General features: G+C 42.8%; 1 protein-coding gene across 8 annotated transcripts; it reads left to right on the top strand.

Annotated features, from left to right (window-relative positions):
- Nucleotides 1-363: 363 nt before the first annotated feature.
- Nucleotides 364-24,044, top strand: STMN1 (stathmin 1; the record flags this gene model as incomplete). 8 transcript variants are annotated; one of them, XM_083453403.1, is made up of 6 exons in its annotated part: nt 364-1,310; nt 12,712-12,914; nt 20,020-20,084; nt 20,937-21,109; nt 21,539-21,730; nt 22,412-24,044. In XM_083453403.1, the coding sequence occupies 4 exons, from the start codon at nt 20,072-20,074 to the stop codon at nt 22,481-22,483; spliced, it is 450 nt and encodes a 149-aa protein (XP_083309529.1). In that variant the 3' UTR covers nt 22,484-24,044. The 8 variants fall into 8 exon arrangements, with proteins under 8 accessions (XP_083309529.1, XP_083309527.1, XP_083309526.1 ...); XM_083453401.1 differs by lacking the exon at nt 12,712-12,914 and having other exon boundaries at nt 1,188-1,231; XM_083453400.1 differs by lacking the exons at nt 364-1,310; nt 12,712-12,914 and adding an exon at nt 17,352-17,767.
- Nucleotides 24,045-25,593: the final 1,549 nt, after the last annotated feature.

The following is a 25,593-nucleotide window of genomic DNA, read 5'->3' as shown; positions in this document are numbered from 1 at the left end:
CAGTGGTTCCCAAACTTTCTCCCCCATGGAACACATGAAAATTGCTGAGGGTCTTGGCAGACCACTTCATGGTTTTTCTGCCTACTGTCGCAATTGTAGTGCCCTGTGCTTGATGCTGCATGGTTTTTAATTGTATTTTTATTGCTGCTTTTATTTATTATATGGTGTATTATAATTTAAATTCCATGGAATTCAAACTATAATGCACATTGTGCCCTATCCCCATAACAGATTTAGGGGTACATGTGGTGAGAGAAGAGGGGAGACAGTTCCATTGCACAAGGTAACATCCTTGTGCTGACAGAACATGTTACTTAGTGCTGCTTTGAGAGTGACCCTCAGTCTCCCAGATTATTTCACAACTAGTAAGGGCTGGCCCTACCATTAGGCAGAATGAGGCATCTGCCTCAGGGGCAGGTGGTGGGAGGCAGGGACCGGTGGCGAATTGTTTGAAGGTACTAGAAGGAAGTGGCAGAAATTTGTAGGGCACTATAAATAAAACAAATAAGTCATATGAGCGGCCATGCACCACCTAAGCTAGTGGAGTGTTGTCTTAACATTCAAGCACTACTAGCCTGTCCAGCTTTTGATGAGTGAATGGGAGGGAGCTGCCTTATTGTCCTTCTCTTCCTGGCAGCAAAACGTCGTGGAACAATCCTGCAATTAGTTTCCGCTGGAAGTGATTCCTTTCTACTTCCTGGCAGCAATACAGCTCAGCCCCTTGAAAAATCCCCATTCCTGTTCAGCAAACATTTTGAACAGCTCCATTGTGCTTCCCTGACTGTATCTTTGAGCAAAACAAGGTGACTGGGCCAGGATGAAGAGGCCAGCATTTCAATTCCTGGCCGACCTCGACTTTAGCTGGGTCAGCACATGGATTCGACCAGCGCTGTCAAATTATAGACAGAGAGGAAAAGGAAGTCCCTTCATTTTAATCTCCCTCCCTTTTGCTTTTTTTTTTTTAAATGGAAATTAGACTAGGCATTCCATAAAGTGACCTGCTCTGCTTCTGGCCATCTGCTGATAAGAGACTAGCAAACGCTGATCTGAGAGGAAAACATTGTGCAAGTTGGAGGCTGAGGCCTAGCTGCAGAGCCCAGTGGATGAGGCCTTTGCCCCCGTTGCCATAGAGACAGACAGCAGATGCAGGGGAGGAGGCTGAAAGATGGTGGCGGAAGACTGTGCCCAGCAGATCAGATGGCATGGGATGGCCCCAAACGGACAGTGCCAGGTATCAGTTTCCTCCTGCTGAATGTGTAAGCCAAAAGGACTAACGTGTACCCTATTGTGGCCAGCTGTTTCATATTCTGGTAAGACAACAAACCCCTTCGCATTGGGCTCCTCCAAACGTCCTTTTTATTGAGTGTTCATTATTATTTGTGCTCATGATGTTATAACAGGGGGTTGCCATTGTCCTCTTTTTTCCGGGACATGTGCTCTTTCTCAGGAGTAAAATTTCTGTCCGGGTGGGTTTTTTGAATTTTCCAAAATGTCTGGGGTGTGTGTGTGTGAGTGGGCTACTTTTTATTTTGCATACACAGTACTAGATGACCAAGTGCAAAACATATATATATTGTGTGAGTTTTACATGATGCAGGAAAGGAGCAGGTCCTTGATTTTTTATATTTTGAAGGGACATTGTAGAATGTGCCTGCTCCTGCACCTCCTCCCCACCCCAGGGGCCGGCAAATGTGTCCTCTTTTTTTGCTCTTCAAAATATGGCAACCCTATATATGCGATCACACTTTCAGGATGTATAGTGTCTGCGACAGTTGCTTGAGCAATGAAAAGACCCAGAAGTGTATGGGTCCGTTTTTAAAACACTGCTGTTTACAGATAACACAAAGATACACATAAAATAAAGGAATACTTAAGGGATAGCCAAAAACCCTGTTTTTAATGTTGTGTTTTAATTGTTGTAACCTGCTCTGGGACCTTGGGATAATTTTTAATAATAATAATAAGTTGAAAAAGATTTTATAACAATATGAATTCCAGTGATTCAGTAATATCTCCTACTTTCCCACAAAGTACTGCACTAGGTGTTACTCATTTGGTATCCTTGCGTTTGATTTCTTCCTTTTAACAATAACCAATTCTTCTGTTACTAATTAGAAACAGATGGAATGCTACCTGGTTTTCTGTTTCTAATTGTTAACAATTAAATCACTGTAAATATATTAGAGTACCTGTATTAAAGGTCTAACTATTCTGCTTTCACTCATCCATATTTCCCCCAGGTTGCCTTTATGTTACCACATCAGACATTTCTAGCTAAGACTTGGGTATCCACTTACTACATTTTATTGGCTCATCTAAAAAAAAAATCATCTTATTTGGTTGCCACAGTCAAGACCACCACCACAAATCCGGTTGAGCCATTATCACTGTTAGTTCAACCTACATATGCACATGTTAAAGACTTCACCTATGGACTAAGGCAGGCGTGGCCAAACTTGGCCCTCCAGATGTTTTGGAACTACAGTTCCCATTATCCCTGACCACTGGTCCTGTTAACTAGGGATGATGGGAGTTGTAGTCCCAAAATATCTGGAGGGCCAAGTTTGGCCATGCCTGGACCAAGGCATCATAGGAACAGAGGAAGCTGACTTATACTGACTCAGACCATTGACCTATCCAGCTCATTATTGTTTATACTGATGGGCAGCAGCAGTGGCATAACATGCATTGGCAGTGCCCAGGGCAAGGCAAGGATTCCCCCCACAACCTCCTTGCGGGTGCCGTATGGGAGGCAACAGGCAGACTTTGCTGCACCCCTGCAGTGGCCGCTCCTCATGAAGGTTGCCTGCTTGTCAGTCTCTGCGTTTGTCCTCTCAGCTTGGCGAGCTCCCGGTGGGACCAGTGGCTGGCACTCCTTGACAGGCTTGGCGGTGTCCCAGCAACACCAAAGCTGCAGCTGCAGAAGGCCTAGGAGGAAACTGGCAGAGAGCAGACTAAAACACCAAATGCAGCCCTTCCCCCGTCGCCTCTCCTTGGCCACACAGCATGAGGGCGTGCACCAGTGGGTCCTGGGTGAGTGGGCAGCTCTCCACTGGGGCATGCACCCTCGCCCAGGGGCACATGTCAGGTGGGAAGCCCCAGGGTAGGGCCAATGCAGGCTGGGGAAAGCCCAGACTCCGGTCAGTGGGAGTTCCACCTAGGGACTCTTCACATGTGTCAATGCCTGCACATGTATGTGAGGAGCGATCAATGTGAATTCAAGAGGTGAGTCTCGAAGCTAACTCAACTGGCCGCTAACAATATTTCAGTGCTATTTTGTCTGTGGCATGCAACACAAAACAAGAAGAACAAAGTACTGTGTGGTGCACAATATGCAAGCATTAGCGTTCCCCAGCTGTGTTTGTTATAATGATGCATTAGATTAGACGATGCCTCCAACAGAGATGCTAAAAGCCCTCCTTACTGGCACAGGCCAGAAGCGCCCCTGCATATCTTCTTCCCATGCGATGTGAGATGGAGATAAAAGAAGATAGGGTGGAAATGATGGCTATACAGAAATGGATTTATTGTGGAGACTGCAACACCAGCACATTCTGAAGCAGCTTTTAATTGGTGGAGAGGGTAGTTTAAAAGAATAAAAATCGTTATTGGAGCTGTAAATGTGTGACTCTTAGAAGAGGCTATCTATACAGGAAAGAGCTGGGGAAGGGACAGTTGAGTGTGTTTAACAGCTTCCAAAAATAAACTGTTTGGAGGCACTAGCTAGGGAAGAAAGAAATCTGCTTTTTGTTAAAATGAGGACCTTGTATTCATTTAGTGCTACGCAGTCCCATTGAAAATAACAGTTTATTTGATGCTGCAAAAAAGGACAAATCTGTAGCATGAAGATTTGTAGCTGCTGATAAAGGAATTATAGATATGACATTTCTCCTTTTTGTATATGGATACATTTTTAATGCAGATGATACTGTGCTTGTTCTAATGCTTTCCTTAACTATGTGAATAAGAGCCTTGATGCCTTGATTTTATATTTATTTAAAATACTTATACTCTGCTTTACACCCACACCTACCTTAATAGATTTCAGTTATTGGGAATATAATGGCACCAGGTCCAAGGCTAGCACAGCTTGTCTCCCTTGTTTGAATGATCCAAGGCCTGCCCTGATCTGCACTCAACATGATCTTTTTTCAGCTGCTACTACTGCGGGAGCATTGTTGGAGGAGCTTTGTCAGCAGAGCTTTCTGACACTGCAATGAGAAGGCATTCATAGGAGAATTTTAGTCTCCACCCACAGACTTACCTCTGTTAGGGATGGTGGATAAATTTGATTTTGGTCTCATTTAAAGGTGAACCTACCTATTTTGCCCTTTCCGAAACAATAAGCAACTGAAACACAGCCATCCTTTGAAATTCACTCTTCTCCAAATTTTGCAGTGTAGTTCTCCAACAAAGTAATGTATATAAAAATACATATATTGGGGTAAAGTGTACATAATTCATAAATTTGTGGAAAATACATAAAAGCAACATATTGGGCAATTGCTTCGAGAAAAGTATGCATCAGGGGAAATTGCATGGAAAAGTCTATATTAGGAGAAATTCTCAGTGAAACACTGTTGTTCTGTAAGCTTGGATCCCCAGATGTTGTTGGGCTACAATTCCCATCATCCCTGCCATGGGCTGGGGAATATGGGAGTTGTATTCAACAATATCTGGGGACCCAAAGTTGAAGAATAGTGTAGCCAATACTGAGCTATATGGACCAATGATCTAACTCAGTATAATGCAAATTCTTATGTTCTTACATGATGTCAGCTGCAGTTAAGACGTGACTGACTTGCACAGCACAGTGCAAGATCTGACAATCAGCCGACCTGGCAAAAACAGGTCACATGACATCATTGTGACATCAAACCTGGCCCACAGGAAACAGAGGGATAAGGACCTGACCCAGGGGCCAAATATGGTCCCCCACCCCTGTTTTAAAGGGCCATTGTGGGCGAGTTTTGTCTCCTGCCCTCAGAATTCACCCTCCTGAAAACAAAAAGTGAAAGCGAGAGACCGTTCTGTCTCTCTCTTTTTCTCTCTTTCTCTCTGAAGTCTTCACATAACAGAGCCTCCCATTGAGAACTAGAAGACTGGTAAAGGAAGAGGTGTTCCCAGAGATACAGCAGACCCAAAACATATGAAGCTTAGATCACTAATGTAATGAGCACACTAAATTGTGCCACTAAGCAGCTGGTGACCCCAATTTCGCTGCAGCCCTAACTCTGCCAGGAGGTAAGCTGTGTAGGGTTAATAGAGAACACCATGTTGAGAGAGAGAAAAGAAAAGGGTCTTTTATTTTAGCCCACTAACCTTCAACACCACAGGCTGCAACATACAGCTGAAGTTTTCTATTTTCTTCAGTGGTAGGAATTTTCAAGTACAATTTCCCTGTAAGAAAGTATTGGAGATTTACAGGGTGTTTTTCTCCCCCCACAACATTTCCTTATTTGCATTATGCTAATTGAGCATAGGAGAGTACAGATGAAGCCATCTTGATGCTTTATAGATTTCTCCAAAAGGAAATGGCACACCCTGGAAACCACAAAGGCAACTGCATAACCCAAACTCTCCGTTCTTTCTCTGGCTACATGCCAACTCCCAGCTTTCTTGACGTACCTACACAGAGCGGCTAGTCTTAGAGTATGTTCTAATTATTGTTTACTGCAGCTCCAGCATGCTCCCACCACTATTTTTTTAATCGAGGTTAACCACAATCACACGCCGTTAACCACAATCCATCTGAATCTAGTGGCTTTAAGAGAAATATTCCTCTGTGATGCACTCTTTAAATATATATATATATCTTTTTTTAAACTTCCATGTGATTCAAAAACCAAAGTCATGGCTCCATTGTGGTGAGAACAATTCAGGCAGTTTTTGCACATGCACAGATGACAGCACATGTGCAGATGAAAACATAATTGAATTGGGGTTCAGCACAGGGAAAGAAATCCTCTGGTGAGGACCAGTGGCGCAACGTGGGGGTGCAAGGGGGCCGGCCGCAACATCTGGGGGGGGCGCTTGTACTCGAGTGCTAAAATCCACGGGTAGGGAGCGCAAATTACTTGCCTTGCCCTGGGTGCTGACAACCCACGCTACGCCACTGGTGAGGACATCCCCACTCTGGTGTGAACAGCATCAGGAGAAAGTGATGTCAAAAATACATCAGAAGGCAAACCACCTCACAGTTTCAAATTGCTAATGTGAACATACCCTTAGTTCACATCCTGTCTGATAGGGATGTCCAGCAGCTAGCCAGTAGCAACTGGGTACCAAGAACCATTAAGGAAGCATTTTTAAGCAATGGTGGACTTTGCGGCTCAAATTTAAGCGGCGCTCTGGGCAACACCAGAATCCAACGCCCCCCTTGTGCTCCATTTGAAATCATAGTTGCAGTGCCCACTGCAGTGTCCCTGAGGCTCTGCACCTAGTTTGCCCGAATCAGTCGCGCTCCCCTAAATCCACCTCTGCTTCAAGCCACCAAGAACTTCTTTTAGGGACAGACTGCAGTAACAGCAATTTTTATGTTATTAAAAAGAGGGAGCACCTGTTGTTGTTTCTATCCCAAAATCTTATGTGTATAGCCTGATAACTGCGGCACTTAAAAAAGACTTATATAGCATACATTTTATATCTTAGAACTGAATGCTGTGTCCAGTGTTATTCCTACTCACAGTAGACCCATTGAAGTTAATGGGCAATGCTGATTTGGATCTGTTAAATGCAGTAGGTCTGCTCTGAGTAGAACTTCACTGAATACAAGCCTGAGTTTACAGAGTGACTTTTTGTCTGCAAGATCCAGCTCATTTTGTACTTATTATTTTTCTTTGTTGCCCCATTACCTTTCACTCAATGGCTCTTGTTAGCAGTATATTTCTGCCATGCAGTGAATGGCTTACTCCTAGTAAGAGATGGATGCTGTGGTCTGTTTGCAGGGTTTTGACCTCCCGAACAACTGCTTTGCTAATCAGAAGCCAAGCAGTTTATGGTTTCTCGTTTTAATCAAAGCAGTAGGATCAGTAGCTAATTCCCACCACCACCGATCAATACTGCAAATGATCTTGCTTACAAAGGACAAGCCACCTAAGAGGGATTCCATGTAAGAACTCCTCCCACTGAGGCCCTGGTTTCTTGTATCATAGGTGTACGTTTAACCATCTCATCGCAAGGTGGTGTTAATAATACAAAGGATATTGCTGCTTCTGTTATGCCTGAGCCTACTTTGTTGAATCCCAAAGACTAATTAGAGACTGGGGAATAATTAGTGCTTCACCCAATGCTTTTAGTTCATTCTATTTCAGTTTCAAAGAGCAAAAGCAAATATCTGATTGGAACACTCTCTCTCTTTTTTCTGTATGTGTTGAATATTTTATGGTTCTTCCGCATTGCATCGCTATGCTGCGGGTTGTCAAGAATCACATTGTCTTTGCTCTAGATCCAAGGTGAGGGAGCTGTTCCTGACACTTTTGAAATCCAATTAGTGCATTTCATGTCAGCTATGATGCAGGCTGAGGGGGAGAGAAATCCCCCTCCTCACAGCAGCTGTTTGGTTATTAGAGAGCAGAAGCCTGGTGTACAATGAGCAGATTGGTTATTTTGGGACCCAAAACAGTTGTTTTCTACACTTGGCCTAGAAATTTCATGGGACTCGATGGAGGCAATGATACATGGAGGCGAAGGCAGAGGTGATCTGAAGACTGGGGGAGAAGCAGCTATCCATCTTTAATATAGGCATCCTGAACATAACAGTCAAGCAAATGTTGGGGTTTACATAAGCACACCATATATGGCAGAAGCAGGAGGTGGTCCTCTATGAATCTGGGAAGGTTCTGTGATTACATAAATCTTCTTCTTAAGGGACTGATATGTCCCTGAACAGCTGCCCTACAAGCTGCATTTTTTCCTTCAGCCATCGCTGCGACAAAGCACAGAAGCGAATATATGCTGTATGTGGATAGGGGGCTGGCTTTTATACAGATTAATTCAATTTGGCATGGGGAAACAGGCACTTAGATCAGGGGGATCTAAGACAGACCCTTAAGAGCACTAAGCTCTTACAAACATACAAAATTGCCTTATGCGAATTCAGGCCAATACAGTAGTTCATTCAGCTCTTCCAGCCCCCTCCCACACCTCTAAGCTAAGGTTGGGGAAGAAATTCAATTCAGTTCTCATTTAAAGGTGAACTTACATAATTCACACTTCCCAAGACAATGTGAGAACCTAAACACACCATCCTCTGAAATTAGCACTTCTCTTAATTTTGTGATACTGTTCTCCAACTAAACTGTTTACAACAAAGGTTTTATATTAGAGGAAAGCATGCATAAAAGTGAATATATTGGTGAAAATAACTTATGCAAATCTGTGTCTTCCTTTGTCTTGTTTTCTGGTGATTTATTTCCTCTTCTTTGGCAATGCACAAGTAGCAAAGCTTGCTCAAGAATGGCGAGATACCTCTAAGGAAGAGGTGTAAGCCGCAACACCTTGAGGAACTGTGTTTCTAATGACTTTGAATAAAAAATATAAGAAATAATATGTTTGGATATTTGCATTTTACTCCATATTGGCCTAGGGGGAGGCCTGGGGAGGAGTTGTGGCTCTTTGGGTGTCCTGGGGGCCAGACAGTGAGGCCTGAACAGTCTTTTGTTTCCCATCTCTGATTTAACTACTGTGGGCTGTTTCCCACCCCTGTTCTTTACTATTCAAATACTGTTGATGTATTTATTACATTTCTATCCTGCCTTTCCTCCGAGGAACAGCCCTGTGAAGTAGGTTAGGCTGAAACACTGAGATGGATCCAAAGGCTCCCAGCGAGCTTGATAACAGACTGAGGATATGAACCCTGGTTTCCCAGGTGCTAGTCTGACACCCTTAACTACCACGTTACAATGACTCTGCATCAATGTGTGTTTAGCAAAAGCATGTCACAAAGTGGAGGTTGTTGGAGAGTGTGATGTGCATTTCTTCTTGCCACTTTAAACACCTACTTCCCAGACATTCAGTCGATTGCATAGTTGTTACTCATTTGTTGCGTAAGATCCAGGAATATTCCATTAATAAGATGCTTCCAGTTCATGAATCAGGCATTTCCCTGGTGCTTAAACCATGTATATGTTGTTCTGGGGGAAGGCAGCGTCTTTCTCCAGCTAACAAGGTTGTTCCAGTTAGGAGTACTGACTGCAAAGCAGTTATACAAACATTATTGGTCCAAAGACCATTCCTGCCACATTGCTGATCATAAGGACACAAGCTACCAGTGCTGGTTCCAGATTGGGGTGGGGAATAACCTTGAGGAGGATACCATTTATGTCCCCCTCCCTGAATAGGCTTCTCCTCCACTACTTGCCCTCTTTCTGTGGGCCCAGGACGGTGGGGGAGGCAAGCAGAGGCTGCTGAACCTTCTCACTCCTGTCACTGCTCATTTATTTGGGGAGGGCAGGTGAAGTGAGCAGGAAGTGGCAGCAAAGGAGATGGGAAAACAGCAAGGCTGCAGGGCCACCAGAGGTCAGCAGTATGTCTTCTGATGAGGAAGGAGCCTTGGCTGCCCCTAACGCCAGCCCTGCAGCTTTCCTGCTTCATGCCCGTACTATGTTACTGTGACATCCTTCACAGATTTAATCCACCTTTTCGTAGCTGAGCTGTCCCCATCAATACCACTCAAGCAAAGACACTGCCACAAAGCCCTTTTAGAAGAGGTAGGGGAAGGGGTGTAGTGAGAATTAATTCCCTTCCATCTCTTGCAGCAAGGCCCAACTATTTTATGAACCTTTCCTGTTTGTATTTTTCGTCCTGTGTGGGACATGCACCGCCTCTCTCCCAGGGTTTTCAGTAATTATGAGCACAAGAAGACCCCTGCTGGATCAGGCCAGAGGCCCATCTAGCCCAGCATCTCTGCATCCCACAGTAGCCAAGCAAGTGCCTATGGGAAGCCTACAAGCAGGATGTGAGAGCATCTGGCTGTTGTTTCCAAGTGACTGGCATTCAAAGATAGCATATGAACTATCATGCCTAGAGGCCGCTGATAGTCTTATACTCCACAAAGCTGACTAATCCCCTTTTAAAGCCGAGTTGGTGGCTGTCCCCACATCTTGTCATAATTAAACTATGTGCACCCCGTTCTCTATCAAACACATACACATCACATGTAACCATGACACTGCTGGTGGTAGATTAGAACTAGTTCAAAGTGCTAAAGTGAAGGTTCGACCATTTTTTACAATCTGCATAAGCACTAAGTCTCGGTTTTTAGGCCCAACTCGATGTGTCGGGGCAGCTATCTCTGCTATTCCTGTGTCAGCCCCGTAAAGAGGGTACGGGTTGGATAACTGTAACAAAGGGAGCCCCTTGCTTCAGGTGGCAGAGCAGGTGGTGCGGCAGATCAATGCTTTGGCCTCAGGCCACCTGCCACAGCTATTGGCCTGTTGCCTTCGCCCGCTGTTCCGCTGGCTGGAGAGCTGCCTGTCAGGCTAGTGCAGAGCTTGTCTGAGGCCCAGGGTGGGAGTTCTGTTGTTGGCAAGACAGCGTAAGTTCGGCAGGTCCTTAAGCACCACCCCTAGCCAGCTTAGCCCTCTGAGGCCTGGGGTATGTGTACCCGACTGCTCTCACATCTGTACGGACCTGGTGCCAAGCTATTGCTTTGAAACTGTATGGGCGGGGGGGGAGGGAGAGTTATTGTTTTTGTTTGTTACTATGGTATGCATTTTGGTTTTTTTATATTGTAAACCACCCTGTGCTGTTTCGATGAAGGATGGTATAGAAAATATAACAACAACAACCTCTATATCCAGGGCCTGCCCCTGTGTCATCACCAGGGGCCACCCTTAGGTCTCAGGTTTGGGCTCTGAAATCTCAGGGTCTAGGATGGTTCTGACTTGGCAAATCTAATATTAAATCTATTTGAATATGTGGCTTGCAATATCAAAAAGACTAGACACAGGTTTGCTGCTGGTAGGAAAAATGCAGCTTGGATGCTTAAACAGCTTTGCACATTTTCTCTGTCTCTCACACATGCACACCCTCCTCTCACTCACAGATTAATTTTGTTCTCTATAGATATTTTTACCTTGATCAAAAATAAAAGCCCTTCTGCTTCTCTGTGAGCTGCATAATTATCTCACTTGCTATTGGACAATGCAGTTGAAGGGCTATTTTGGTTATTTGTACCCCCTCCTGTCTTGTTCATCAACATCACAATTAATAATAATGCAATTTTAATTCTAGACTATCTGAAGAGAGAGAGAGAGAGAGAGTTAGAGAGAGTTAGTTAGTTAGTTAGTTAGTTAGTTAGTTAGTTAGTTAGTTAAACTGTCACGAGAAGTTGTGAGGGTCTTCTTGATGCCTCCAAACTTTATAATTTTCCCAGATGGGTCAAAAGAAAGAAATCTAAATCTATATTTTATTTAACATCTGTTGAGTTGGGGTAGACGGTAGGTATGGGGGAGAAATGTGATTCGGTTCACATTTAAAGGCAAATCTACCTAATTTGCAATTTCCAAAATATGAGAACTGAAAGACAATCATTCTTCAAAATCATACTTCTCCAAATTTTGCCATGTTTTTCTCTAGTCAACTGATGTCTTTAAAAGTACATAAACTGGGGTAAAGTATGCATAAAAATGCACATATTAGTGAAAATAACATACAAAATGCATTATTATAGGGAAAATTGCTTTCAAAATGTGCATATTTAGCAAAATTGTACTCACATGTATATTCAGAAAAAGCTGCACTAAAACGCTGATGAATTTTCACCAGAATTTTTTTTTAAGTGCAAACTGATGTGGAAATATGAAAAACTGAACTTAAGATTGGACAGATGAGATACTGAAATGGACTGATTCACCCATTCCTAAAATAGAGGTAGGATACAGGGCTGTAGCCTGTGCCACTGGGGAACAGTAAAGGTCTGGTCCTGCAAGGTTATTCTAGTTCACTTCCTATAATTTGCAATCAGGAAAAGTAAGTCTCTAGACCGTTTGCCTCATGTAGCTTTTAGGGACATTGTGAAGGCTATTCTGCCCAGTAGCTTTCTAAAAAAAACAAAAAACTTATTTCCACTGTCCATCATTCTGGCCAATGAATGTCAAGGCACTGGAATAACTGACAAGCAATAGGCCAGAGATAGAGAACCCGTGGTCCTACAGATGTTGTTGCAGTCAATGGGCCTAAGGGTTGATGGGAGTTGCACCAGGTTGGCAAAAGCTGATTTAAAGGGTATCAAATGATAGGGTGATGTCAGTAGTACCACTGCAGTTAATGGAGCTCAGTCCTCAGAGATCCTATAAGCTCCCTCTCTGTGTTTTTTGACTGGTGCTGAAAACTTTTTAATCCTATAAGTTCTTTTTTAAAATCTCTCGGCTGTTTTCATAGACGAGAGTTGGGGAATGTGTAGCCCTGCAGATGTTGTTGGATTCCACTCCCATGAGCCTCAACTGGCACAACAAGTGGTTAAAGTTAAGAGTTCTAGTCCAACAACATTTCGGGGGCCCCAGATTTCCCATTCCTGCTTTAGCAGAATGTTTAGAACACCCATTTCCAACCTGGTGCTCCCCCATATTTTGGACTTCAACTCCCATCAGCCCCAGTTGGTGAAGGCTGGTTTAGAATGACGAACATCATGTAGAACTAGGGAGGGTTTGTACTGCAAACACAGCACGTTAAACACCACAGAACTTAATTAATTATGGTTCTTTCTAGCATAGAAATCTTCATCAAGGGGTCAAGAAGCTGAACCACATCAAAAATACCGCGGAGTCCTTCGGGTTGTAAACATCTGCTTGAAAAAAACATCTACTGCTGATTATTCAGTCTGAAAAATCTACCCATGTTTGGCTGCCGGATGCTTGTTTCCATGGAAACAGACATCCAATTGGGAGGAGAAAAAACAACCCAGCTTTAAGGTAATGTGTGTTTTGAAGGATCTATTGTTGCTTGTCACAATATTAACCCACTCTAATCTAGAAATTCATGTGCAGAAATCATTGTGCTTTTTAAAAGTAGAGATACGTAACACATCAGGGTCCTATTGATGTAGCTCATTCCATGGGTAATGTAAGGCAAGAGCTCAGAAAATAAGGGCTTGGTTTTATCACCACTGGTGCAGTTAGTCCATGGTCATTTGTCCTTGACATGTATATTGATTTTTACTGTGATTTAAATGAAAAGGTCATAAAAACCCATCCATTGCCAGTAGGAAACCAAACCTTTGAGAGTGCTGTGCCTGAGTGTGCACACTCATGTGCTTAGGTAGGTAGATATTCAATATCTGAGATGGGGACAGATGGAGAAAAAGGCAGAATCGCTTAACAATAAAAACCCATACAGATCATTTATGTATATGCTTTATCTACGGTCCTCTTACCATTCCACAGCCCAGACAGCACTAAATGGGCTTCAGTTCAAGCATTTGGCTTATGTGAATTGTGGATCCAGCCCAGCTACTGAATAAATAGGACATTTGTCCCGAGTGCTCTAAAGGGAGTGTTCAGCAACTAGTGTTTTGTCTCTGATCATTTTGTCAAGCCTGGGATATGGGGGGGGGGGGGGAGGGAGAGAGAGACTATTGTTTTGAGGCAATTCTAAGCCATAAGGTTGTCAGATTTGTAAACCAACCTTTAACTATGTATTTAAAAGCCCTTTAACCCTACAGGCATTAACCAGTGTTTCAGCTTATCTCTGTGCTGCAAAGTTTTCACCTGTGAATTCTTGCTTATGATGCTGCTGCTGAAGGCATAGTGGTGTACTAGTAGGATTTTTTCCTGCAAAGTTGTCACCCCAGCAGAAAGCAACCCCCTACAATATTGAGATGAATTGAAGCATGATTTATTTCAGATAATTACGACATTTGGGACGGGACAGAGGCAAGCCAGAAATGGTCTCAAAATGGGATTTAATGGGTTGAGGAATCATCCCCACATAACAGAAACAGTGGCTCCCCATTTGTGAAATTCTCTCCCCAAGGAGGCTCGCCCAGCACCTTCATTACATATCTTTAGGTGCCAGGTGAAAACGTTTCTCTTCAATCAGGTGTTAGGCTGATTAACATTCTATGTGTCAGTGGGAGGGGATGCTATTGGCTTGTTTTGCTTCTGTTTTTATTTTATTTAGTATTTTGTGTTTTCATTTTGTATTTTTATGTTGTAAACTGCCTGTGGTATACAAATTTAATAAATAATAATAATGTGGTCTTAGTAAGCAATTAGATAAGATACTGCCAGCATGCTTTTAATTCTACCAATAAACAGGGATAAGGCACACACACCTGTGGCTACAAAACTAGTCAGAGAAGAAAGAGGAGGCATTTGGAACGGTTTCTATGATAAACTCTTGAGAAGGGGCAGGGAATTGGGGCTGCATCCTTTGCAACACTTACTTGGGACAAGTTCCACTGAGCATAGTTGGACTTACTTCTGAGTAACCTGCATAGACTTGCTGTTTAGGTAAGTATGTGGCATGAGAAATTTACATGTGAACAGAATTAATCCCAAGCACCCAGTGCTATGTTTAAAAATGGGACCAGGGACCAATTATAAACTCGTTTGAGTTTATAACTTTATTCTAGAAAGACTCTTGTCCCAGGAATCAGACACGCTCTGCACAGGCCTTGATATAGGTACCATGTAGTGTTAAACAACAACCTGAGACCATAGCTGTCAACGTTTCCCTTTTTTAAAGGGAAATTCCCTTAATCCGAATAGAATTCCTCGCAAGAAAAGGGAAAATTTGACTGCTATGCCTGAGACACCAGGATTCCAATCCCCACCCCAATGAAGCTAACTGGGTAACCTTGGGTCAGTCGCTGTCTCTTAGCCTAATCTACCTCATGGGGCTGCTTTGAAGATAAAAAATGGAGGGGGCAGAACCATGTACATCTTGAAGCTCCTTGGAGGTAAGGCAAGGAGTAAATATGCTGATCCTGTGCACACTTAGAAGTTAGAGCCACAGTGAGTTTAATGGGAACTTTCCCCCACTGAAATCAATGGGATTTAAACATGCCTTAATTCTGGATGTATCATGGTCTGTCTCTCTTTTCTGCCAGAAAAAAGATAAAAATAAATCAGTTAACAGATTAACAAAATACGTGTTGAGGACTGTACATTTTTGATATAGCAGTTGCATTTTATTATTTGATGTCTAATTTGTATATTTCATCCTCGTTAAAGTTACAGCATACAATTTATGGTAACACACGTGAGTGGTTTTCAGTTTATAATTAGTATTTTTATAGCAGCTTCCACTAAAGCATCTGCCAGCATTTTACAAACATTAGTAAATGAACTCTAACAATACTCCTCTGAATTAGCCGTAATTTATGAACTTCTATCAGAGAATGTACCAAATGGAGGAACTGCCGATATGCAAAGAGCCTCCAGGGTGTGACTAAACAGACTCACTTCCTATTGTTGCAGACCTCCAAATATGTCGAGGACACCTGCTGGAAAATAATGAGGCAGAGGTTCTCTAGGGAATACAGTTAACGCATGCACACAAACAGCACAGGAGAAGCTGCTTTAGCGTCAATCAGGAAAATGGTCAGAATGTTGTTCGTAGGTTTTAAAAAAGCAGAAAATAGCTATTTCCAAACTAAATGTAGATTCTGGGGCTTGGCTGTGTGACAAACTTAAATCAGCTTCAAGCCTGTTTCACTGCCATTTCTCGTAAGGAATCCTGGGGACTGTAGTTCCGTGAAGTGGGCTAGAATTGGCTCTGCAGTCTTCCTGAGCTAATGTGTATCCGACTTCTTTGTTCAAAAGATGTGAAAGTGACATCATTCAAGCATAATGTTGGCTGTGAACCATGGTTAGGGAAATTAGCCAGTGTGTGCAGCTCAAGGGCACTCTGCTTTGCTGCTCTCTTTCTAGAGAAGCAAACCATGGCACAGCTGGTTTAATGTTACATGCAAACCAGCACTTGTGACCCCCCCCCCCACCTCCTTGATTGCTCATTGTTTGTATGTGATTAAAAGAACCCATGAGTGCTGGTTCATATGTTAACACTAAGCCAACCAGTCTGTGGTTTGTTTCCTTACACTAGGTTGAGCTGTGTGCACATGCTTATTTTTCTAACTATAGTGTATGGCTAGGTTTCTACCAGTGAATTAAAACAATTTCCAAATGGGTTTAATTTAAAGATGTAGGGTAGATGTGCTATATATTGCACAGAACTGCAGTTCCTGAGAAGGGATGTATGAACGATTTAACCAGAATGCAGGCATCTTAGAGTACTGTGCTGGGTCATCTTAAAGACTAACACATCTACAGTACAGTGGTACCTTGGGTTAAGTACTTAATTCGTTCCGGAGGTCCGTACTTAACCTGAAACTGTTCTTAACCTGAAGCACCACTTTAGCTAATGGGGCCTCCTGCTGCTGCCACACCACCAGAGCACAATTTCTGTTCTCATCCTGAAGCAAAGTTCTTAACCTGAAGCACTATTTCTGGGTTAGCGGAGTCTGTAACCTGAAGTGTATGTAACCCGAGGTACCACTGTATTGTGGCACAAGCTTTTTGCAACTGGGTTTTAGTTTCCCAGAAAACCCCCCCAGAGTTTATACCATAATAATCTTTAAGATGGCACAGGACCTTTGGCTGTTGTTCACAGTTACACTGCCTTAATCCCATGGTGTACATACGTTGCAAGTTACAGTGTCAAGCCAATGCCAGTTTTACATTTGAGTTAGAAATGTGAAATGCAAGTACTTTTAATGTTTGTGTTTAAAAAATCCCCAACAATAAAGCCGTGTATATTTTGAGGTTTCTTTTTGTTTAAATCTGTGTAGGTGACCTGTGGCCTTTCAGGTGTTGCCATTGGGCTCAGGGTTCCACCATCCCTGGCCATTGGTTATGCTGGCTGAAGTTGACAGTGGTTGAAGTTCAACATCTAGAGGGCCACAAGTTCCTCACCCACATTTTAAAGCTTCCTTTTAGCAGATTTTGACATCCTATATTCTGTTATATGGCCAGATTCCACCGAAATGAGCTCTTGATCATCAAGTGAGGTGCCAAATAACTTCATCTAAAGGAGGTGGAACTGCTCAATTAAAGACTGGTGTGATTGTTGCTCTGACACAGTCAAAATAAATTTAAAAATTGTCCAACGACCCAGTGAATTCAGGTAAGCATGTTGAGGCATGAGTTGAAAGTTGAAACTTACATAAACATCTTATTAGAGAGTAAGCTACATTGAGCTCAGTGAAGCTTGCTTGAGAGTTAAAGGGCCACATGCAGGGGCTGCAAGGCCTTTTTGAGTAGAAGGGAGTGTGATTAGACCTCGGTTTTTTTGTGGAGGGAGGGCGTTTTTGTCTATTCTAAGGTCAAATGATTGACATGTAAGCAGCGGAGACAGGAGGGAGAATGAGAACAAAGGGACACTCTTCTGTTGCCCCAGGCAAGGAATGGACCGCGACGCCCACAAAGGTTGCACGGAAGTTGGAGAAGGAAACCAAGAGCCTGCCAATTTCCCATATATTGCCTCCATCCACCCGTCTTAAAAAAAACCAAAAAACTTTTATTGCACCCAGAGACACTCCCCTGCACTACATTTCCCATCATGCCATCACAATAGAAGGGGCTAGAGAGAAAGAGAACGCTCCCCTCGTTTTCTCCCCCTCCCCGCTGCGCGGCACGTGCCGCCTTTCTCAGCCAATAGGGGGCGTGGCCGATGTAGGTCACGTGCCTTTGTTTGCCGCTTTTGTGGGGAGCGCTGGGCGGTTAGGAGCTGAGTCTGTGTGTAGCCGCCGCAGTGACAGGAGCAGGTGGGTTGCATAAGAAGCTGGTTTGAATCCGAGGCGGGGCCGGGAACGGCGATAACGAGCGGTCGGTCCTTCACTGCGAGGGGCAAATGGGGCTTCGTTTAGTAGGGCGGCAGCGGAGTGCGTTGTTGGGGAAGAGGGGCGAAGGGGGTTTCTCGGGCGGGGTCTCTGAAAAATCCGCTTTTGTCTCAGACGGCTCCGTTGCTTTGTCACCTGAGTGGGCTGCTGCTGCTTTTTAAGCGAGTGGGTGGCTCGGTGGTGACCAGCGGGTAGGAGCGGGGGACAAAGGACCGCGAGTGAGGAAGGCAGAAGGGGCGCGTGCTCTCCTCGCGGAGGCTATTGTTCGCTCGCGCCCCCACCCCAGTTCCTGAACGGACTGGCGGCGCCCGCTCCCATTTCCCCGTCCTCTGGTTTTCTTCTTGACAGGAGTAGCCCGTCTATTGTTGGAGGGAAAGGGGCGGCGCCGCTGTTGCTGTCGAAGCTGCCGCCGCCACCTTGTCGCGCCCGTCGAGGGGGATTAAAGGGAGGGGGCGGCAGGCGCGTTCCTCAAGCGGCGTGAGGGGCTAAAATGCGACACAGGAAAAAGGTGGGAGTGGGCGGGAAAGAGAAGAGAGGAGGGAGGAAAGCGAGAAGAAGCCCCGAGCCCAAATAGACGAAGAGGCAAGCGGCTCGCGGCTGAGGCGGGTTTTTTTGTGTGTGACGCCGTCTCGCTCGGGATTGTTTTGGCGCGCCGAATACGGGAGGGTGGAGGAACGCGCGAGCAGCAGGTGCCCGGATGTTACCGTTATAGCTCATATTCTTCCCTCCCCTCAATTTTTTTTTTATTTTTTTTGCTGAGGGTGGAAGCGCGCGCGCGCGCTCTCGGGCTGTTTGAATTCGGTGCGATTCTAGAATGGCGCGTGGGGTGGGCGGGGCTTCGAGGCAGGCGCCGCTCTTCATTTTCTCTCCCCCCTCCCCCATCTTTTCCCCCTTCCACTATCTTGCATTATCTCTGATCCTTATTGGCTGTGAGTATTTTCTCCTGGTCCCGCCCCACAGTATGTAGTAGAAAGCCAGTGAGGGCTTTTTTCGAAACCACCCACCCCTGCTTTCAGATCTTGGGCGTTGTTGCTAGCCTTTGGTTTTTCAGCCTGACCGCAGAAGAGGTGCCCCTTAAGAACCCCAGCTTTTTGCTATTGTGCGTGTTTTATTTCTTCTCCTCCTCCCCGCAAAAGAGCTTTGTTTGCCTGGGAATACAAACATACATATGGGTGCCATTGTGCTACATTTAATTAGATATTATCTTAAGAGGTCAGGGGCGGGAAAGGTTAGGGCAAGGCTCGGATTTATTTAATGTATGCCGCCTTGCTTTGTTAATACTGGGTTTAGCACAAACGGTTCTAGATCTCGATTATAGTGAGCTACCCTTTGTGTCTCGAGGTAGCAAGAACAATGGCGCATACCAATCCTAGGCTAGCAGATAAAAAGGAAATATGTCATCTTTCTGAGGCTCCTGAGGGAGGGTTTTAGTGAATCTAGTAGCATATATGTAAGGCTTTGATTTCTTTTAATCAAGGTTGAAGGGACAGATGGAGCACATCTGCCCAGTGGATTAGTATTCGTTGCTGGAAATAAATTTCAAACCATAGTGTCTTACTTTTAGGTACCCTTGGATATAGCTGTAGGAGAGGGAGGTAATAGAATTCTCAGGTGCTGTTATCAAACTTCTTGGTGCCCAAGCAGCCTGCACTCTAGCAATCTATCTAGCCTTAGGTGCCTTCATTTGACTAGCTGGTAGGAAAATCTGGTGTACCTTCTTACAAAATACTTGCACTTTTGGTTGCCCACTATCTACTTAAGAGCTTGGGGCACAGAATTGTTAATCCCAGACATAAATAACAGGATGTTTGAAATGGACACATGTAATTTGAAAGCTATTCATAACCACCTAGCTTGAGACACAGGACCAGCCCCTGCTTTATTGTGTTGTAGCATCTTGATTAATTTCTTTTAATACAGTTTTGAATAATATGAGTTAACAGTGGTGGATCCTTAGTGTTGGGGGTGGGGCTGATCTGAGGACATAACTTAATTCAGAGTACATCAATCTAGATATTTACTATGTATAGCAGATTGGTTTCTTTTTTCCAGATGTGTTATTTTGCATGTCATCCAAACCTAAATAAGGACTAGAAACTGGTAGAAGGAAAATACTGAATAGAGAAGTTCAAGTCCTAACACTTACGTAATGATACTATCTATCTAATGTTTCTTAGTGCTCACCTATTGAAGTTCCTGCAGCAAATTATTTTGGAATCTACTTCAGCCATGGCTTCTTCTGGTAAGTACTACTTTATCTACTAATACTTGTATTAGAATCATGGGACCCTGAGGATCATCTAGTCCAACCCCCTGCAATGAAGGAATATACAGCTGTCCCATACAGGGGTCAAACCAGCAACCTTACCATTATCAGCACCATGCTCTACCAACTGAGCAATCCAGATATACGTAATGATGTCTCAAGATACATTTTTAATAAATTAAAAGCATTCTAAGTTACTTAATACTTAAACATCAGTAAAATGTATATTAAAATGCATTATTTTTTCAATCGCATCAGCATTAACCTGCCAGTGTTACAGCTATATTACACATACTGAAAAGCACAGATGACGTCTAGGCTTGAATGATAGTGTTCTTGTTAGGTGCGATATAACTAAGGTTCATACCTACATCCTGTGACAACTATTAAAATGTCTATAACTGTCCTCAAATGGTGTTTTTATTGTAGTTTGACTATGTGTGAAACTAAATTTTGCTGTAGGTGCCCAAATATTGATGGTAGGATAACTGTACAGGTCTTAAGTGTGAATATTTAGCAAATGCCTGTATTAAAACATAAGGCACTTTTAAACTGGATTTGTTGTTTTCAAGGAAATAGGGATTGTGCCTTTGTGGAGGTACTTTGTATTCCATTATAGGCCTCCAGGGACCTCAAACAGCACTTACTTAATGATGCGGAGGGAAGTGGGAGCCTCAATTAACTAGTCAAACAGGTTATAAAGTTTGTACTGCAAATGCAGACTTGAAATTTGATTTGCTTCCTTGAGCTTGAGGCACTTTTAAGCAAAAGTGTGTTAGCATGATGTGGCTCAAGGATACTAACTATTACTTACAATGTCTCTTCTAGACATTCAGGTGAAAGAACTAGAAAAACGTGCTTCTGGACAGGCATTTGAATTGATACTTGGCCCTCCTTCAAAAGAAGCTGTTCCAGAGTTTCCCCTCTCTCCTCCAAAGAAAAAAGATCTCTCACTGGAAGAAATTCAAAGGAAGCTAGAAGCAGCAGAAGAAAGGCGCAAGGTAAACATTATTTTTCTAGTTCTTAATAAATAAATACTACACTACATTGTGCACAAGTGTATACTTGAAATGGTAGCCAGTTTCTAGAATTTACCATTAGGAATGCCGTAGCCCATGAAAAATGCCTCAAACTGGATGTTACAGCACCTTAATAGTTATAATAAATTGAGGATTGTTAAAGATTAATAGTTCAAATAGAATTGCTGCAGTTCTGTTTGAATTTAAGTATACTGGAAGTGGAGAAAGAGATTCCAAGACAAATAGGGGAGACACACTTGTCTATTCCATGTCTGCCCTGATTTGGAACTAGCTTAGCTGCTAGTAGACTGAGGCCACTATCAATGACTCAGATGATACTTAACACAGCCCAACAACTGTAATTGCATACAGACCACTCTCAACTAAACATGGAATGGATCTATATTCTAGTCCCATGAAGCTGAAGTGTTGAAGCAGCTAGCTGAAAAACGAGAGCACGAGAAAGAGGTGCTGCAGAAGGCAATTGAAGAAAATAACAACTTCAGCAAAATGGCAGAGGAAAAGTTGACCCACAAAATGGAAGCTATCAAAGAGAACAGAGAAGCACAAATGGCTGCTAAACTGGAGCGCTTGAGAGAGAAAGTAAGTCTGGTATTTAAGATTCTCTATAAAATAATGGAATATGAACTTGGACCAACAGTGACATTAACAAACTAGGGACAGTAGACCTTGGTTAAAAAAATAAAAATTAACACCTAACTGCTCAGAAATTGTACATAATTATTTAATTTTGGAGGGAATGAACTATTGGAATCACAGGACTTCCTAAGTAGCAATAAGGTAAGACCAAGTCAACAAATAGACAGTTAATACATACAGGTTTCTACTGAGAACCACTTCCCTAACATTTGACTAAAACAAAATAGCTGCAGTTAGTTCTTTGTTTTGTCCCTGTGTTAAATACTGTGTTGAATAGGTATTTAGTGGTAGAGTTTAAAGAATGTGTTTGATAAATGAGAACTGCACAGAGCTGGAGGTACTTAAAAACTGGATGGGTGGATTTTTTTTGGCTGCATGAAGCTTAAAAGTTAACCTGTTGGGATGAAAACCATGCTTCTCAAGTCATTAAACTATAAGGGTGCCAATCTGCTTGAGTGCATCACTATGTAAAACCCCAGGATATGCTCCGCAGAAACTGCAAATTGTAAGTTTTATTTTAGTCCAGACTTTGCATTGTGTTTATAGAAACAAAACAGTCTTGGTAGCAGTAAAACCCCTGAAGAACCAGGTTCTATCTCACTATCTTAACTCTTGCTTTACCAGGACAAGCATATTGAAGAAGTACGGAAGAACAAAGAAGGGGGGAAAGAATCTGGTGACAACGAAAGCGACTGACTTCATCCTGGAAACTGACTATCTCCCCTTTGTCTAAATATCCAAAGACTGTATTGGCCAGTGTTTTTGTTAAGTTTCTAGAAAACTGATGTAGAGCTGTATAGTTAGATCCAACTGTACACATGCTTTGGGGAGCTAGAGGGGAGCCCTTTTCATGTTCACTCTTTTTCTAAAATGTTGTCTTTCCAGTGTAGCTATCTTGTTGCATTTCTTCTATTCCAGTGCATTTGTTCCTGGATTGATGGCTAGTGCTGTATTCAGCTCTGACATATTTGTGAAAGAAATATGTAGTGTAATGCTCATGCTGAATCTGTTACACTTCAGAATCTGTCGGTTTTAAACATATTACTGTAACCAAGTGACTTAATAAAAGCTGCACAGTGCTGTTATCACAGGTGACTGTTTCTGAGACTAGCATGACTAAATATGCAACTTGGGCATAGCTATGGCTAGAACATTTTGATGCAATAAAGAACAAAAAATGCTTGCAAGCAATATATCCAATGGCTAGTGATGTTTCACAGTAGCCAGCTTCCTTAGTTGTTGCCTATTGTCCCAGTTTCACAATAAGAGCTTTGTCTTGCACCTCAGCAGTTGTCAGCTGGTGGTTTGTTAAACAATTAAGAACCATCTCCCTCCCTGAATAGGCTTGCACTTTGTAACAAATAATTTCTTGTTAACGTGACTGTGATCTGACTTCTAAAGCATTTGCCTGTTAGTTTTTAAGTTTGATTTAAAATTTTGGGGTGTCCATACACCCTCAAGCTCCAAAGTCACCATTTTTGCAAACTGCTCTAGGTTCAAGTATAGTGCTTGGGATAAGAGAAAGCTTAGGTGGTGCTGGATATTAAAGAGACTTTATTGTTGAAACATACTGACTTAATACTTTTAAAAGGGAACTTGTGGATCTTGTAAAATGATTGCATTGTAGAGCCTTAAATTGGTTTTGGGAGTTGGGTGTGGGGAATGATAGCAAAACAATGATCTGAAAGATAGTGTCTGCCAAATAGTGCTTGTTTTGTATCTTAGTGTTATAAAATGTATTTGCCAGTTGGAGCAACTCCCCCATGTGGCCAAAAATGTAACTACATAGTCCCAGTATGGAATTCAATATTCCATTCTGAAGTATGGGCTTGTAATAAATACTTAACATTTCAGTGCACAAACAACTACTGCAGGCACAATATTTAATTCAGAAAATAAATTATAAATATTTTACAGAATAGATGGCTTTTCTTCACTTGCAGTACGGAGAACACCCAACCTAGCTAGTACTGTGTTCATAACCAACCTACTTTGATGAGAGCCACTTAACAGACCTTTTCTCCCCAACTCTCCCCCCCCCCCCAAAAAAAAAAAAAACTTCTGGAATGTTTCATAAGTAGTGTGACTGGTACCAGGTTATTCAAGCTGTATTTTAATGGCATAAATGCGAAATTGCTTCCTGTCCATATCTCTGTACAGATGTGTGCTTGGTTAACTTGCTCATTACATCAACATATAAGCATTACTCTGTAACCTATTAGATTTAGTCAGCCATCAATAAATAGACATAACTAAATTGGTTTCTTTTCCTTGCTGCCTATAGATAGTAAATACCTTGCCACCGAAAGCGCTTGTGATGCTTTAAAATGGGGGGGGGGGCAGAGAAAAATGAATGCTGAATGTGTGTACTGTAATTGCTAACTGGGAAGTATTCTTAAAACATATCTCCCAAGTTTTCTTGGAGAAATAGGGCCTCAGTGCATTCCTGCTTACCTCAATGGGACTTGAGGTAAGTGCATCCAGGATAGTCTTGTTCCTGTTCTGTTGCTAAGGGCTCCTTAGAACTTTCAATTTGATTTGCTTGCACAAACCTTAGGTGGCAGTTAGACATCCCAATTTGCTTGTGGGATTGTCTACATTGTCTTACTGTTCATTGATTCCCCACCCCACGCTTCTCAGGGCATTTCCCCATCACTTAAAACAAGGTTTTTTTAAATGAAAATTGATGCACTAGGGTGACAGACCACAGTTGTCCAAAGCTAAAGTTCTTGTATGTGTTTGAATCACTCCTGCAAAATAGTGGCAAGTCTGGAGGTACACAAACTCTCTCCCATAGTCTGGAATAATTCAGTATTTTGCATCACTTGTCCTCTAGCTATGCACCAGATGGAAATATCTTGCTTAACAGACCTTGTGCAGGTAAAAAGTTTGTTTGATACCAAAGTTCACAAGGTAATGATGAAGAAACATACCAGTTGACATGCCTTTCTGGTACTTTCCGCTGTCAAGTCCTGAGTGCAGAGACTAGAAATGGGTAAATTAATGTATAGTAAATATAACTACTATAGTTGAGACTCGGATACTTTGGCCACCTCATGAGAAGATTAGACTCCCTGGAAAAGAACCTTATGTTGGGAAAGATGGAGGGCACAAGGAGAAGGGGACAACAGAGGACGAGATGGTTGGATAGTGTTCTCGAAGCTACCAGCATGAGTTTGACCAAACTGCGGGAGGCATTGGAAGACAGGAGTGCCTGGCGTGCTCTGGTCCATGGGGTCACGAAGAGTCAGACACGACTAAAAGACTAAACAACAACAAATATAACAGCACAATACAGCTGCCATTCTGAAGGGATGAGCCAGGCATGCAGGAGAGGCTGCTCTGAAAAAAGCACAAGCAGGGCTTTAAAACAATGGGGCAAATAAGCAGTGGCTTAATTCTCTACCCCAATGAATAAGAATTTTTATTTTGTGAACCACCCTGAGATCTTTGATGAAAGACTGTATATAAATAAAAAATATTAAAGGTGTGTACTGTGGGTGGTGGAAGACTATTGAGAAGTTTTCAAAACTTCTAAATGATTAATAGCTGTGCATATGGTCCAACACTATACAGCTTAGTGTGCCTTTGCTAGCAGCCATTTGGACTTGTAACACAGATTTTGCATTATTCAGTACTTCAGATTTAGCTTGCTATCTAGTCTAGTAAAATATCAATGAATTCCAAACTGGGCAAATAAGATTACCAGTATGCAGTACACATTTATATTCGAACGGTTGTAGCACATAAATGCAGGTAAGCAATGTTTGAGAGCATAAAACTCAGAAGAAGTGAAGCTCATACTT

Source organism: Podarcis tiliguerta (assembly GCF_965153285.1).
Source record: "Podarcis tiliguerta genome assembly, chromosome: 8".
NCBI lineage: Eukaryota > Metazoa > Chordata > Lepidosauria > Squamata > Lacertidae > Podarcis > Podarcis tiliguerta.
Note: the sequence above shows the minus strand (reverse complement) of the source record. Positions and strands in the feature narration are given on the sequence as shown.